Source organism: Bombina bombina, chromosome 4 (assembly GCF_027579735.1).
Source record: "Bombina bombina isolate aBomBom1 chromosome 4, aBomBom1.pri, whole genome shotgun sequence".
Lineage (NCBI taxonomy): Eukaryota > Metazoa > Chordata > Amphibia > Anura > Bombinatoridae > Bombina > Bombina bombina.
The window spans coordinates 1,054,166,428-1,054,183,253 of NC_069502.1; the positions used below are offsets into that span (position 1 = coordinate 1,054,166,428).

The 16,826-nt window shown below is 41.6% G+C and overlaps 1 protein-coding gene across 1 annotated transcript in view; it reads right to left on the reverse strand.

Annotated features, from left to right (window-relative positions):
• Positions 1–16,826, reverse strand: part of EML6 (EMAP like 6) — a 540,560-nt gene that overhangs the window by 57,090 nt on the left and 466,644 nt on the right. The window contains exons 39-40 of the mRNA XM_053712691.1: positions 15,969–16,157; positions 11,483–11,655 (exon numbers count right to left, since the gene is read on the reverse strand). Of these exons, the coding sequence (XP_053568666.1) occupies positions 11,483–11,655; positions 15,969–16,157 (362 nt within the window). The remainder of the gene's footprint in view (positions 1–11,482; positions 11,656–15,968; positions 16,158–16,826) is intronic.

The following is a 16,826-nucleotide window of genomic DNA, read 5'->3' on the forward strand; positions in this document are numbered from 1 at the left end:
CATTGTACCAGAGAAGGTCAATTCCTTCAGACCAGTTCTGGATCTATCATTATTGAATCGTTATGTTAGGATACCAACATTCAAGATGGTTACTGTAGGACTATCCTGCCTTTTGTTTAGCAAGGGCATTATATGTCTACAATAGATTTACAGGATGTGTATCTGCATATTCCGATTCATCCAGATCACTTTTAGTGTCTGAGATTCTCTTTTTAGACAAGCATTACCAGTTTTGTGGCTCTACTGTTTGGCCTAGCCTCAGTTCCAAGAATTTTTTTCAAAGGTTCTCGGTGCCCTTCTTTCTGTATTCAGAGAATAGGGTTTTGGTATTTCCTTATTTGGACGATATCTTGGTACTTGCTCAGTCTTCTCATTTTCGAAGAATCTCATACGAATCGACTTGTGTTGTTTCTTCAAGTTCATGGTTGGAGGATCAATTTACCAATCAGTTCATTGATTCCTCAGACAAGGGTAACCTTTTTAGGTTTCTAGATAAATTCAGTGTCTATGACTCTGTCCTTGTCAGACAAGAGAAGTTTAACATTGATATCAGCTTGTCAAAACCTTCAGTCACAATCATTCCCTTTGGTAGCCTTATGCATGGAAATGTTGGGTCTTAGGACTGCCGCATCAGATGCGATCTCCTTTGCTCGTTTTCACATGCGACCTCTTCAGCTCTGTATGCTGAACCAATGGTGCAGGGATTACTCAAAGATATCTCAATTAATATCTTTAAACCGATTTTACGACACTCTCTGACATGGTGGACAGATCACCATCGTTTAGTTCAGGGGGCTTCTTTGTTCTTCCGACCTGGACTATAATCTCAACAGATACAAGTCTTACAGGTTGGGGAGCTGTGTGGGGGTATCTGACGGCACAAGGGGTTTGGGAATCTCAGGAGGTGAGATTTCCGATCAATATTTTGGAACTCCGTGCAATTTTCAGAGCTCTTCAGTCTTGGCCTCTTCTGAAGAGAGAGTTGTTCATTGTTTTCAGATAAGACAATGTCACAACTGTGGCATACATCAATCATCAAGGAGGGACTCACAGTCCTCTGGCTATGAAAGAAGTATCTCGAATTTTGGTTTGGGCGGAATCCAGCTCCTGTCTAATCTCTGCGGTTTATATCCCAGGTATGGACAATTGGAAAGCGGATTATCTCAGTCGCCAAACGTTGCATCCGGGCGAATGGTCTCTTCACCCAGAGGTATTTCTTCAGATTGTTCAAATGTGGGAACTTCCAGAAATAGATCTGATGGCTTCTCATCTAAACAAGAAACTTCCCAGGTATCTGTCCAGATCCCGGGATCCTCAGGCGGAGGCAGTGGATGCATTTTCACTTCCTTGGAAGTATCATCCTGCCTATATCTTTCCGCCTCTAGTTCTTCTTCCAAGAGTAATCTCCAAGATTCTGAAGGAATGCTCGTTTGTTCTGCTGGTAGCTCCGGCATGGCCTCACAGGTTTTGGTATGCGGATCTTGTCCGGATGGCCTCTTGCCAACCGTGGACTCTTCCGTTAAGACCAGACCTTTTGTCTCAAGGTCCTTTTTTCCATCAGGATCTGAAATCCTTAAATTTAAAGGTATGGAGATTGAACGCTTGATTCTTGGTCAAAGAGGTTTCTCTGACTCTGTGATTAATACTATGTTACAGGCTCGTAAATCTGTATCCAGAGAGATATATTATAGAGTCTGGAAGACTTATATTTCTTGGTGTCTTTCTCATCATTTTTCTTGGCATTCTTTTAGAATACCGAGAATATTACAATTTCTTCAGGATGGTTTAGATAAGGGTTTGTCCGCAAGTTCCTTGAAAGGTCAAATCTCTGCTCTTTCTGTTCTTTTTCACAGAACGATTGCTATTCTTCCTGATATTCATTGTTTTGTACAAGCTTTGGTTCGTATAAAGCCTGTCATTAAGTCAATTTCTCCTCCTTGGAGTTTGAATTTGGTTCTGGGGGCTCTTCAAGCTCCTCCTTTTGAACCTATGCATTCATTGGATATTAAATTACTTTCTTGGAAAGTTTTGTTCCTTTTGGCCATCTCTTCTGCCAGAAGAGTTTCTGAATTATCTGCTCTTTCTTGTGAGTCTCCTTTTCTGATTCTTCATCAGGATAAGGCGGTGTTGCGAACTTCTTTTGAATTTTACCTAAAGTTGTGAATTCCAACAACATTAGTAGAGAAATTGTGGTTCCTTCATTATGTCCTAATCCTAAGAATTCTAAGGAGAAATCGTTGCATTCTTTGGATGTTGTTAGAGCTTTGAAATATTATGTTGAAGCTACGAAATCTTTCTGTAAGACTTCTAGTCTATTTGTTATCTTTTCCGGTTCTAGGAAAGGCCAGAAAGCTTCTGCCATTTCTTTGGCATCTTGGTTGAAATCTTTAATTCATCTTGCCTATGTTGAGTCTGGTAAAATTCCGCCTCAGAGAATTACAGCTCATTCTACTAGGTCAGTATCTACTTCCTGGGCGTTTAGGAATGAAGCTTCGGTTGACCAGATCTGCAAAGCAGCAACTTGGTCCTCTTTGCATACTTTTACTAAATTCTACCATTTTGATGTATTTTCTTCTTCTGAAGCAGTTTTTGGTAGAAAAGTTCTTCAGGCAGCGGTTTCAGTTTGAATCTTCTGCTTATGTTTTTTGTTAAACTTTATTTTGGGTGTGGATTCTTTTCAGCAGGAATTGGCTGTCTTTATTTTATCCCTCCCTCTCTAGTGACTTGTGTGGAAAGATCCACATCTTGGGTAGTCATTATCCCATACGTCACTAGCTCATGGACTCTTGTTAATTACATGAAAGAAAACATAATTTATGTAAGAACTTACCTGATAAATTCATTTCTTTCATATTAACAAGAGTCCATGAGGCCCACCCTTTTTTGTGGTGGTTATGATTTTTTTGTATAAAGCACAATTATTCCAATTCCTTATTTTATATGCTTCGCACTTTTTTTCTTATCACCCCACTTCTTGGCTATTCGTTAAACTGATTTGTGGGTGTGGTGAGGGGTGTATTTATAGGCATTTTAAGGTTTGGGAAACTTTGCCCCTCCTGGTAGGAATGTATATCCCATACGTCACTAGCTCATGGACTCTTGTTAATATGAAAGAAATGAATTTATCAGGTAAGTTCTTACATAAATTATGTTTTTTTAATATATACCTATAAAACTACATGAATGAATATATATATATTTATATACACACACACATATATATATATCTGCCATGCACCGCTATCCTGATCCAGAACCCTAGTCTAGCAGAGGGCGTCGGCCAAGAACTGGTATCCTGCTCCAGTACCCAAGCCCAAGTGGGCACTCCTGTCTTCAACCCATAAGTCGGCATTCCAGTCCTCGGCCCCAAAATGGGTCTCCTTTTCCTGGCCCTAGAGTGGACACTATATATGACTCTAGCTCTGGTGTTAGCATTGCTGCTGCCTAATCCTGTTTCCAGTTTCCTGTACAATAAAACCTGCATTGTTTGTCTGTTATCGCACCTATGTCTAAAAGGGGCAGTACCGTAAAGAAACTCATACCACTGGCCCCTTTTAGTGGTCATTTATATATATATATATATATATATATATATACATACAGTATCCCACAAAAATGAGGACACCCCTCACATTTTTGTAAATATTTTATTATATCTTTACATTTGACAAGACTGAAGAAATGACACTTTGTTACAATGTAAAGTAGTGAGTGTACAGCCTGTACAACAATGTAAATTTGCTGTCCCCTCAAAATAACACAACACACAGCCATTAATGTCTAAACCGTTGGCAACAAAAGTGAGTACACCCCTAAGTGGAAATGTCCAAATTGGGACCAATTAGTAATTTTCCCTCCCCGGTGTCAAGTGACTCGTCAGTGTTACAGGGTCTCAGGTGTGAATGGGAAGCAGGTGTGTTAAATTTGGTGTTATCGTTCTCACACTCTCTCATACTGGCACTGGAAGTTCAACATGGCACCTCATGGCAAAGAACTCTCTGAGGGTCTGAAAAAAAAGAATTGTTGCTCTACATAAAAGCCTAGGCTATAAGAAGATTGGAAAGACCCAGAAACTGAGCTGCAGCACGGTGGGAAAGACCATACAGCAGTTTCACAGGACAGGTTCAATGTAGAACAGGCCTCGCCATGGTCAAAAAAAGAAGTTCAGTGCACGTGCTCAGCATCATATCCAGAGGTTGTCTTTGGGAAATAGACATATGAGTGCTGCCAGCATTGCTGCAGAGCTTGAAGGGGTGTGGAGTCAGCCTGTCAGTGCTCAGACCATACACTTCAAACTGCATCAAATTGGTCTGCATGGGTGTCGGCCTAGAAGGAAGCCTATTCTAAAGATGATGCACAAGAAAGCCCGCAAACAGTTTGCTGAAGACAAGCAGACTAAGGACATGGATTACTGGAACCATGTCCTGTGATCCGATGAGACCAAGATAAACCTATTTTGTTCAGATGGTGTCAAGCGTGTGTGGCGGCAACCAGGTGAGGAGTACAAAGATAAAAGTGTCTTGCCTACAGTCAAGCATGGTGGTGGGAGTGTCATGGTCTGGGCCTGCATAAGTGCTGTCGGCACTGGGGAGCTACAGCTCATTGAGGTAACCATGAATGCCAACATGTACTGTGACATACTGAAGCACAGCATGATCCCTTCCCTTCGGAGACTGGGCCGCATTCCAACATGATAACGACCCCAAACACACCTCCAAGACGACCCCTACTTTGCTAAAGAAGGTAAAGGTGATGGACCGGCCAAGCATGTCTCCAGACCTAAACCCTATTGAGCATTTGTGGGGCACCCTTTAACAGAAGGTGGGGGAGCGCAAGGTCTCTAACATTCACCAGCTCCGTGATGTTGTCATGGAGGAGTAGAAGAGGACTCCAGTGGCAACCTGTGAAGCTCTGGTGAACTCCATGCCCAAGAGGGTTAAGGCAGTGCTGGAAAATAATGGTGGCCACATAAAATATTGACACATTTGTCCCAATTTGGACATTACCATGTAGGGGTGTACTCACTTTTGTTGCCAAGGGTTTAGACATCAAAGGCTGTGTCTTGAGTTATTTTGAGGGGATAGCAAATTTACACTGTTATACAGGCTGTACACTCACTACTTTACATTGTAGCAAAGTGTAATTTCTTCAGTGTTGTCACATGAAAATATATAATAAAATATTTACAAAAATGTGAGGGGTTTACTCACTTTTGTGAGATACTGTATATATGAGTGTAACACTTTATTTTAATGTATTTATGTTGTGTTTGGTGGGTGTTTTTGTGTGTAATACAAGCACAAGTTAGCACGGGCACAAAATTTGTTATCGTGACCTGCGCTAACAAGGCCACTTGTAATCTAACCCTAAATGTTGCTTACTAATTTTATTTTAGGAATAAAGGTTCCCCTTAGGAAAGTAGTTTTATTAAACATCAAAAATTCTTGCCTAAAAAGAGTTGACAGTATCTGGATCACACAGCCAAGCATTGACATTAATGAACACTTGCCCCCTTGTTTAAAACATAATTTATGCTTACCTGATAAATTCCTTTCTTCTGTTGTGTGATCAGTCCACGGGTCATCATTACTTCTGGGATATAACTCCTCCCCAACAGGAAATGCAAGAGGATTCACCCAGCAGAGCTGCATATAGCTCCTCCCCTCTACGTCACTCCCAGTCATTCGACCAAGAATCAACGAGAAAGGAGAAACCAAGGGTGAAGTGGTGACTGGAGTATAATTTAAAAGATATTTACCTGCCTTAAAAAACAGGGCGGGCCGTGGACTGATCACACAACAGAAGAAAGGAATTTATCAGGTAAGCATAAATTATGTTTTCTTCTGTTATGTGTGATCAGTCCACGGGTCATCATTACTTCTGGGATACCAATACCAAAGCAAAAGTACACGGATGACGGGAGGGATAGGCAGGCTCATTATACAGAAGGAACCACTGCCTGAAGAACCTTTCTCCCAAAAATAGCCTCCGAAGAAGCAAAAGTGTCAAATTTGTAAAATTTGGAAAAAGTATGAAGCGAAGACCAAGTTGCAGCCTTGCAAATCTGTTCAACAGAGGCCTCATTCTTAAAGGCCCAAGTGGAAGCCACAGCTCTAGTAGAATGAGCTGTAATTCTTTCAGGAGGCTGCTGTCCAGCAGTCTCATAGGCTAAACGAATTATGCTACGAAGCCAGAAGGAGAGAGAGGTAGCCGAAGCCTTATGACCTCTCCTCTGACCAGAGTACACGACAAACAGGGAAGACGTTTGTCGAAAATCCTTAGTTGCCTGCAAGTAGAACTTGAGGGCACAAACTACATCCAGATTGTGTAGAAGACGTTCCTTCTTTGAAGAAGGATTTGGGCACAGGGAAGGCACCACGATCTCTTGATTGATGTTCCTGTTAGTGACTACCTTAGGTAAGAACCCAGGTTTTGTACGCAGAACTACCTTATCTGAATGAAAAATCAAATAAGGAGAATCACAATGTAAAGCTGATAACTCAGAGACTCTCCGAGCCGAAGAAATAGCCATTAAAAATAACACTTTCCAAGATAACAACTTTATATCAATGGAATGAAGGGGTTCAAACGGAACTCCTTGTAGAACGTTAAGAACAAGGTTTAAACTCCATGGCGGAGCAACAGTTTTAAACACAGGCTTGATCCTAGCTAAAGCCTGACAAAAGGCCTGGACGTCTGGATTTTCTGACAGACGCCTGTGTAACAAGATGGACAGAGCTGAGATCTGTCCCTTTAATGAGCTAGCCGATAAACCCTTTTCTAAACCTTCTTGTAGAAAGGACAATATCCTAGGAATCCTAACCTTACTCCAGGAGTAACCTTTGGATTCGCACCAGTATAGGTATTTACGCCATATCTTATGGTAAATCCTTCTGGTAACAGGCTTCCTAGCCTGTATCAGGGTATCAATAACCGACTCAGAAAAACCACGTTTTGATAAAATCAAGCGTTCAATTTCCAAGCAGTCAGCTTCAGAGAAGTTAGATTTTGATGTTTGAATGGACCCTGTATCAGAAGGTCCTGTCTTAGAGGTAGAGACCAAGGCGGACAGGATGACATGTCCACTAGATCTGCATACCAAGTCCTGCGTGGCCATGCAGGCGCTATTAGAATCACTGATGCTCTCTCCTGTTTGATTTTGGCAATCAATCGAGGAAGCAGCGGGAAGGGTGGAAACACATAAGCCATCCCGAAGTTCCAAGGTGCTGTCAAAGCATCTATCAGAACCGCTCCCGGATCCCTGGATCTGGACCCGTAGCGAGGAAGTTTGGCGTTCTGGCGAGACGCCATGAGATCTATCTCTGGTTTGCCCCAACGTCGAAGTATTTGGGCAAAGACCTCCGGATGAAGTTCCCACTCCCCCGGATGAAAAGTCTGGCGACTCAAGAAATCCGCCTCCCAGTTTTCCACTCCCGGGATGTGGATTGCTGACAGGTGGCAAGAGTGAGACTCTGCCCAGCGAATTATCTTTGATACTTCCATCATTGCTAGGGAGCTTCTTGTCCCTCCTTGATGGTTGATGTAAGCTACAGTCGTGATGTTGTCCGACTGAAACCTGATGAACCCCCGAGTTTTTAACTGGGGCCAAGCCAGAAGGGCATGGAGAACTGCTCTCAATTCCAGAATGTTTATTGGCAGGAGACTTTCCTCCTGATTCCATTGTCCCTGAGCCTTCAGAGAATTCCAGACAGCGCCCCAACCTAGTAGGCTGGCGTCTGTTGTTACAATTGTCCAGTCCGGCCTGCTGAATGGCATCCCCCTGGACAGATGTGGCCGAGAAAGCCACCATAGAAGAGAGTTTCTGGTCTCTTGATCCAGATTCAGAGTAGGGGACAAGTCTGAGTAATCCCCATTCCACTGACTCAGCATGCACAATTGCAGCGGTCTGAGATGTAGACGTGCAAAGGGTACTATGTCCATTGCTGCTACCATTAAGCCGATCACCTCCATGCATTGAGCTACTGACGGGAGTTGAATGGAATGAAGGACACGGCATGCATTTAGAAGCTTTGTTAATCTGTCTTCTGTCAGATAAATCTTCATTTCTACAGAATCTATAAGAGTCCCCAAGAATGGAACTCTTGTGAGAGGAAAGAGAGAACTCTTCTTTTCGTTCACTTTCCATCCATGCGACCTTAGAAATGCCAGAACTAACTCTGTATGAGACTTGGCAGTTTGAAAGCTTGAAGCTTGTATCAGAATGTCGTCTAGGTACGGAGCTACCGAAATTCCTCGCGGTCTTAGTACCGCCAGAAGGGCACCCAGAACCTTTGTGAAGATTCTTGGAGCCGTAGCCAATCCGAATGGAAGAGCTACAAACTGGTAATGCCTGTCTAAGAAGGCAAACCTTAGATACCGGTAATGATCTTTGTGAATCGGTATGTGAAGGTAAGCATCCTTTAAATCCACTGTGGTCATGTACTGACCCTTTTGGATCATGGGTAAGATTGTCCGAATAGTTTCCATTTTGAACGATGGAACTCTTAGGAATTTGTTTAGGATCTTTAAATCCAAGATTGGCCTGAAAGTTCCCTCTTTTTTGGGAACCACAAACAGGTTTGAGTAAAACCCTTGTCCTTGTTCCGACCGCGGAACCGGATGGATCACTCCCATTAATAACAGATCTTGTACACAGCGTAGAAACGCTTCTTTCTTTATCTGGTTTGTTGACAACCTTGACAGATGAAATCTCCCTCTTGGGGGAGAGAATTTGAAGTCTAGAAGGTATCCCTGAGATATGATCTCTAGCGCCCAGGGATCCTGAACATCTCTTGCCCAAGCCTGGGCGAAGAGAGAGAGTCTGCCCCCCACTAGATCCGGTCCCGGATCGGGGGCCCTCGGTTCATGCTGTCTTTGGGGCAGCAGCAGGTTTCCTGGCCTGCTTGCCCTTGTTCCAGGACTGGTTAGGTTTCCAGCCTTGTCTGTAACGAGCAACAGCTCCTTCCTGTTTTGGTGCAGTGGAAGTTGGTGCTGCTCCTGCTTTGAAATTCCGAAAGGGACGAAAATTAGACTGTCTAGCCTTAGCTTTGGCTTTGTCTTGAGGCAGGGCGTGGCCCTTACCTCCTGTAATGTCAGCGATAATTTCTTTCAAACCGGGCCCAAATAAAGTTTGCCCCTTGAAAGGTATATTAAGTAATTTGGACTTAGAAGTTACATCAGCTGACCAGGATTTTAGCCACAGCGCCCTACGTGCCTGAATGGCGAATCCTGAGTTCTTAGCCGTAAGTTTGGTTAAATGTACTACGGCCTCCGAAATGAATGAATTAGCTAGTTTAAGGACTCTAAGCCTGTCCGTAATGTCGTCCAGCGTAGCTGAACTAAGGTTCTCTTCCAGAGACTCAATCCAAAATGCTGCCGCAGCCGTAATCGGCGCGATGCATGCAAAGGGTTGCAATATAAAACCTTGTTGAACAAACATTTTCTTAAGGTAACCCTCTAATTTTTTATCCATTGGATCTGAAAAAGCACAGCTATCCTCCACCGGGATAGTGGTACGCTTAGCTAAAGTAGAAACTGCTCCCTCCACCTTAGGGACCGTTTGCCATAAGTCCCGTGTGGTGGCGTCTATTGGAAACATCTTTCTAAATATTGGAGGGGGTGAGAACGGCACACCGGGTCTATCCCACTCCTTAGTAACAATTTCAGTTAGTCTCTTAGGTATAGGAAAAACGTCAGTACTCGCCGGTACCGCAAAGTATTTATCCAACCTACACAATTTCTCTGGTATTGCAACAGTGTTACAATCATTAAGAGCCGCTAAAACCTCCCCTAGTAATACACGGAGGTTCTCCAATTTAAATTTAAAATTTGAAATATCTGAATCCAATCTGTTTGGATCAGAACCGTCACCCACAGAATGAAGCTCTCCGTCCTCATGCTCTGCAAGCTGTGACGCAGTATCAGACATGGCCCTAGTATTATCAGCGCACTCTGTTCTCACCCCAGAGTGATCATGCTTGCCTCTTAGTTCTGGTTATTTAGCCAAAACTTCAGTCATAACAGTAGCCATATCTTGTAATGTTATCTGTAATGGCCGCCCAGATGTAGTAGGCGCCACAATATCACGCACCTCCCGGGCGGGAGATGCAGGTACTGACACGTGAGGCGAGTTAGTCGGCATAACTCTCCCCTCGCTGTTTGGTGAAATTTGTTCAATTTGTACAGATTGGCTTTTATTTAAAGTAGCATCAATACAGTTAGTACATAAATTTCTATTGGGCTCCACCTTGGCATTGGAACAAATGACACAGGTATCTTCCTCTGAATCAGACATGTTTAACACACTAGCAATAAACTTGCAACTTGGTTACAATCTTATTTAACAAAAACGTACTGTGCCTCAAAGAAGCACTAAACGATTAAATGACAGTTGAAATAATGAACTGAAAAACAGTTATAGCATCAATCCTTAAAAACAACACAACTTTTAGCAAAGGTTTGTTCCCAGTAAAGTAACAATAATTAAATTTGAAACATAAAAATTACAGAGCAACGTTTTTAATCACAGTCAATATATAAGTCTCACAGCTCTGCTGAGAGAATCTACCTCCCTCCAAAGAAGTTTGAAGACCCCTGAGTTCTGTTAGAGATGAACCGGATCATGCAGGAAATACAAGAGTAACTGACTGGAAATTTTTGATGCGTAGCAAAGAGCGCCAAAAACGGCCCCTCCCCCTCACACACAGCAGTGAGAGAGAAACGAAACTGTCACAATTAAAACAAGCAACTGCCAAGTGGAAAAATAATGCCCAAACATTTATTCACTCAGTACCTCAGAAAATGCAAACGATTCAACATTCCAGCAAAAACGTTTAACATAATAAATACCTATTAAAAGGTTTAATGTCCTTTTAACAGAGTAATTCCGGTGAAATACCATCCCCAGAATACTGAAGTGTAGAGTATACATACATGTCATTATAACGGTATGGCAGGATTTTCTCATCAATTCCATTCAGAAAATAAAAACTGCTACATACCTCAATGCAGATTCATCTGCCCGCTGTCCCCTGATCTGAAGCTTTTACCTCCCTCAGATGGCCGAGAAACAGCAATATGATCTTAACTACTCCGGTTAAAATCATAGTAAAAACTCTGGTAGATTCTTCTTCAAACTCTGCCAGAGAGGCAATAACACGCTCCGGTGCTATTGTAAAATAACAAACTTTTGATTGAAGTTATTTAAAACTAAGTATAATCACCATAGTCCTCTCACACATCCTATCTAGTCGTTGGGTGCAAGAGAATGACTGGGAGTGACGTAGAGGGGAGGAGCTATATGCAGCTCTGCTGGGTGAATCCTCTTGCATTTCCTGTTGGGGAGGAGTTATATCCCAGAAGTAATGATGACCCGTGGACTGATCACACATAACAGAAGAAATATACTTTAAATGATATAAAACAGGGACCTTGGAAGGTTTCTGATTACTTTATGGTGGATAATTACATTAAACTTGAGTACCTGATATCCTGGATGGCGCCCTTGCGATCTCGCTTTTTGCCCCATACTTTTAGAGAGTTTACAAGCAGAATGACAAACTCTCCATTTTTCATACCAATAGTAACCATTTCACCATTGGGGCTGTAGGCAGCACAGCACGCGGCATAACCCAGACTCACTTTGTTCAGCAGCTTCTGTGTAAAACAAAATCCCAGAAAATACAGTTCACAAAAACAGTATTCGTAAATGGTTCTGCATTATGGCTTCATCAAATACTCTATAAGTAACTTTACATTACATTATTAAATGCAATAACAAATCAAAATTAAAGTTTCATGATTCAGATAAAGCAGGCGATTTAAAAAACTTTCCAATATATATCAAAACGTGCACATCCTTTTATACACACACATTTTGAGGCTCCAGCTCCTACTGAGCATGTGCAAAAGTGCATTGTATATACATACATGCATTTTGTGATTGGCTGATGGCTGTCACATGATACAGGGGGAGGGAAAATTGTATTTGCTTTTGTGCTATTGCATTGTATTTTTATTTTGCATTTGTCAGTTATTCAAACAGGGAGCAAACAGGTCACTCAAGAGTACATGAGAAGTAGGCAGAAACATTCTCCTGTCCCCTATCAGTGAAGAGAATCTCCTGTTATTAAACTGAAGAACCAAAAACTCTCTATTTATACCCAATACAACGTATTTCATTCACTCTCCCCCTAGCACATAGGTCTACTCTAGATGCTAGTGCATTTGTACTTTCTACTACATTGTGGTAACAACAATGGTATTAATTAACCCCTTAACTATTGGGAATGTCAGAGAACAACTTGCCCAAAGTACTGGAGACTTTGTAGCATTTTGCTATCACTCCGTTTAATCAGAATAGAGTTTTTTTATTTATTTATTTATCTGTGAAAACTATATATATTTTTAAAGTAGACAACCCAAGGTATTGATCTAGACCCATTTTTGTACAATTAATGCCACTACTTGGCCACCAGATAAGATCATATAAAACAAAATTGTTAACTATTTAGAAAACTTTGGTTTCTCACTGAAATTATTTACACACAACTACTGCAGTCATATAACAAATGGATGTAAAAGATTCTCTGGGATTCCTTTTGTTCATAAATAGCAGACATACATGGCTTTGCCATTGCTTTTTGGTAATTAGAAGACCGCTAATTGCAGCTGCGCAACACACTCCTATTATTCCTGGCAGTGAAGGGGTTAATCAGGTAGCTTGTAAGGTTAATATTAGCTTTGGTGTAGAGATTACCCTCCCATCTGACACTTCCCACAACCTGATCCCTACCTAATCCCTCCCAAACTGCTCTCTCCCCCCCCTACTGGGTACCATCATCTTAGGTACTGGCAGACAGTCTGCTAATATGAAGAGATCCCTCCCAAACAGCTCTCTAACCACCCTCCTCTAACTAGTGTCTGTCAGCTGTTTGCCAGTGCCTATAAAAAAGTTATTTTTATTTTTTTAAATTCTGTAGTGTAGTGGTTCCCCCTCTATATTGTTAGTTAGGGAACCCCCACCCTCTTAACCCACATTTTTTCTGTAGTGTAGCTCCCCGTTCCTCCATCTCCCTTTATTTTTTATTTTTTTTGTAAAATGGGGCCATCCCACTCCCTTCCCCTCCCTCCCCCCTCTGTTGCTGGACCGCCCACCCGCCTCCCGGATTCCCTGCCACACCTCCCGCTGGCACCAGCAGATGATCGTTACAGACAGTGACACACACAGTGTTATCGTCTGTAACGATCTGGCATCTGCCTTCATATGGAACCAGAGCACCAATCATGCTCCAGTTCCATATGAAGACAGATGTCATGAGCTCAGGAACTATGGCTCAGCTGTTAAGTTACTGCTAGAGCTTCCTGCAGTTCAGACGTATATATACGTCATGAGGTACCAAAGTACCACACAACGTATATATAACATTAGTATAACAGTGGTGGTTATGCAAAACTGGGGAATGGGTAATAAAAGGATTATCTATGTTTTTAAACAATAACAATTTTAAAGTAGACTTTCCCTTTAACTCACACCACTTGTAATACGAGCACAATGCACGCTAATAGCACTTCCTGCATTAACCATTAAAAGTATAGGGTATACTTAAAAAGTTTCAGCTGCATTAAGATGCTTTGCTTAAAATGTTTAAATGTCCACTTGTAATACTGGGATTTTTTGTCTAAAAGATAACGTGATTGTGCTCCACTTGTAATATAGCCCTATGTTTGTTATAAACCAGACGTTTCTAAAAGACTTTATCGTACAGTTTGCAACTGCAAAAGCTTCTTTTTAATACTATACTGGATTAAGGCCATTTTGCTGTAGTTCACACATCTCAGAAAAAGTCATTATGATGCATTGTGGGCCACCCAAACAGGCCTTGGCAGTGGAGGCTCCGCCATATGTGCACACCCGCACGTGAACCCCCAGTCAAAAGAAGAGGAAAAGAAAAATATTCTGAAGAAAATATAATTTTTCCAATAGCCCCCCTATTGGAAAAATTATATTTAAGTTATACCCCTAAAAAAGTTAAAGGAAAAATGTTTTTTGTTATAAAAATATTTCTTTAAATTTTTCCATTGATTTTTGTATAGAACCGCATGTGGGATAGAGCCTACCATGCCTGTGTCATTGCTTTTAATGCAGACACTTGGGACGCCACTCCCACCCTCCAACCCATCCCTATACTGGCTTAATCGCACAGTTCAGTCTGTGTGAGTGAGCCAGTGAGGGGGTGTGCTAAGCCGTCCGGATACCACGTGACACAATGACGTTCACTAGGCTCCTCCTCCTCAAGGACACAATTTCTCATTGTGGAGAGATAGTCGTGAGCTGAGAGGAGCTCATTTTGGGCAGTCACAGACAGTGTGATGGAGCGCAGCGGCCGGCGACCTGCTTGGGGCAGCACAGAGTGGGACTGAGCAGGTGAGGGAGCAGAGCGGCCACAGTCAGGCATAGCAGGGCTATTTTTAGGGGCGGGCAATTAGCCGGAGCTAGAAGAACTATTAGTTCTAAAGAAAAGCCCACTATTAATTTTTGTGTAATTATTATTTTGAGTGCACAGTTTAGTTTTCAGTGTACACTACCTGCTGACAGCCCAATAGTTGTATTTTCTTTTTTTTAAATGCGCGCTAGATTGCCTGAGGGGGAGGGAGTTTAAAAAATGTTTCTGCGCTCTGCTAATTGGCTACAGTAAATGAAGCAGCATTCAAAGGGCTTTTCAAGGGATGTGTCCCAAGGCTTAAGCCAATGCAGATTTTTATTTTAAAGCATTTATTGTGTATTAATTTCGACCTGCAGTGCAATTAATATTTTCTAATGCATTATAATCCCCCTCTATTCTTTAGACGTTCACCTGTCATAGGTTATAAGGAACAATCATTTTGTGTAGCTTCTGAAATACAATGTAGTAACATATTTTATAATTTTTTATTTAGAATGGATGCTACAAAATCAGTGAGCAAAGGAAACTACAGTAACAGTGCAGTTCTGACGAAGGCAGACATGGGACAAAATTATCACTCTGGACTCTGTGCTGGAAATAATGGACATTAGAAAAGTATGGTAAAAACGGATAACTCCCCAAACTGCTAGCAGGGTTAGTAGCAAATGCAAGTGGGTTTATTAACTGGGAAACTAAATTGTAATGCACACTATTTTTTTTTACAGCACACTCTCATACTGCTCTTCTTTCGGCGAATACTTGCAATATCGAAATAGAATAGAAGAGGTGTAAGGTAAGAGCATGCTGCTGTTATAAAGATATTATATATGTAATGTAAGTAAGAAATGTATAAATAGTGTTTATCAGACCAGTACATATATATAACAGATTCAAGAGTTTAGAATTTGTGTCTACTTTAGTTCAAATGGGTGGGGCCATTTGAGGGGTGGGGCGTTCTCAAAGGGGCGGGGTCTTGTGCACCACCATCTTAAAAATTCACAAGCCGCCACTGGGCCTTGGGTGGATATTTATAGCAAATCTCTTCCCCTTCTTACATGAGCTGTGAAATATATTGGTGCTTTATAAATGATATTATAAATTATATTATAACAACATTAATAATCTATTGTAATCATGCAAATAAATGACTGTTCAGTATTACAGAGTCAGAAAAAAATAACTGCTATATTTGACAAACACATATGTTCAACATAAACGACTGACCTAGAAAGATAATTGATAGTTAGAATAGAAGGAGGGACTGGTACTACTAGAAATAATAAACATTCCAACATATTCCTGAACATTCAGGGCAGCTTCTTTAGGAGGCACACAAACCAGGTCAGAGCAAACAAAAGTGCCAAGCTGTCCATTTAAAATGCAATATTCCCATAAAGTGAGACCTTAGACCGGGTGGGCTTTTGTACTTCTTAAAAAGTTGTCATTGTTTAGGGGGAGATGATAAGCACATAAGTTGTTGAGGCAGCTAACCTCCTCCCAGACTAACACTTCATCAGCCCTTACTTTATCACTGAGGTCCCATATTCTTGCAGTCCCATCATTGCTTGCAGTAACGAAAATGTCTTTAGAGGGATGTGTTGCTAAACCCCAGATCTCTCCTTCCACGTGGCCGTTGATGAGGATATTTGAAGCAGCATTTTTTTCTCCAACCTCAATGATTTCTCCATCTTTGGTTCCAACCAATACCTTTCCCTATTAAAGTATATTAAATAAATACAAATCAACAAATAACATAACTTGTATAATCTCTTGTTATTTATTTGTTAGTAAAAGGTATAAAACATTGACGATAAGGGTATATTTTTTTCTCAGTAAAGAAACATTCCTTAAAGGGACATGAAACACACATTTTTTTCTTTAATGATTCAGATAGAGCATACCATTTTAAACATTTTTCCACTTTAGTTCTAGGGGGATATTTATCAAAGGTCTGGCGGACCTGATCCGCACCGCTGAATGCGGAGAGCAATACGCTCTCTGTATTCAGCATTGCACCAGCAGCTCTTGTGAGCTGCTGGTGCAACGCCGCCCCCTGTAGATTCACGGCCAATCGGCCGCCAGCAGGGAGGTGTAAATAAACCCGATCGTACTCGATCGGGTTGATTTTCAGCGATGTGTGTCCGCATGCTCAGAGCAGACGAACAGGGTTAAGGAGCAGCGGTCTTGATAAATGGGCCCCCTAGTGTCTAATTTGCTTAATTCTCTTGGTATCCTTTGTTGAAGACGCAGCAATGCCCTACTGGGAGCTAGTTGAAAGTCATGAGAAGAGGCAAATTTGTACAGCCCCCAATCAGCAGCTTCTGAGACGACCTAGGTATACTTTTCAACAAAAGATACAAAGAGAGCAAAACAAATTAGATA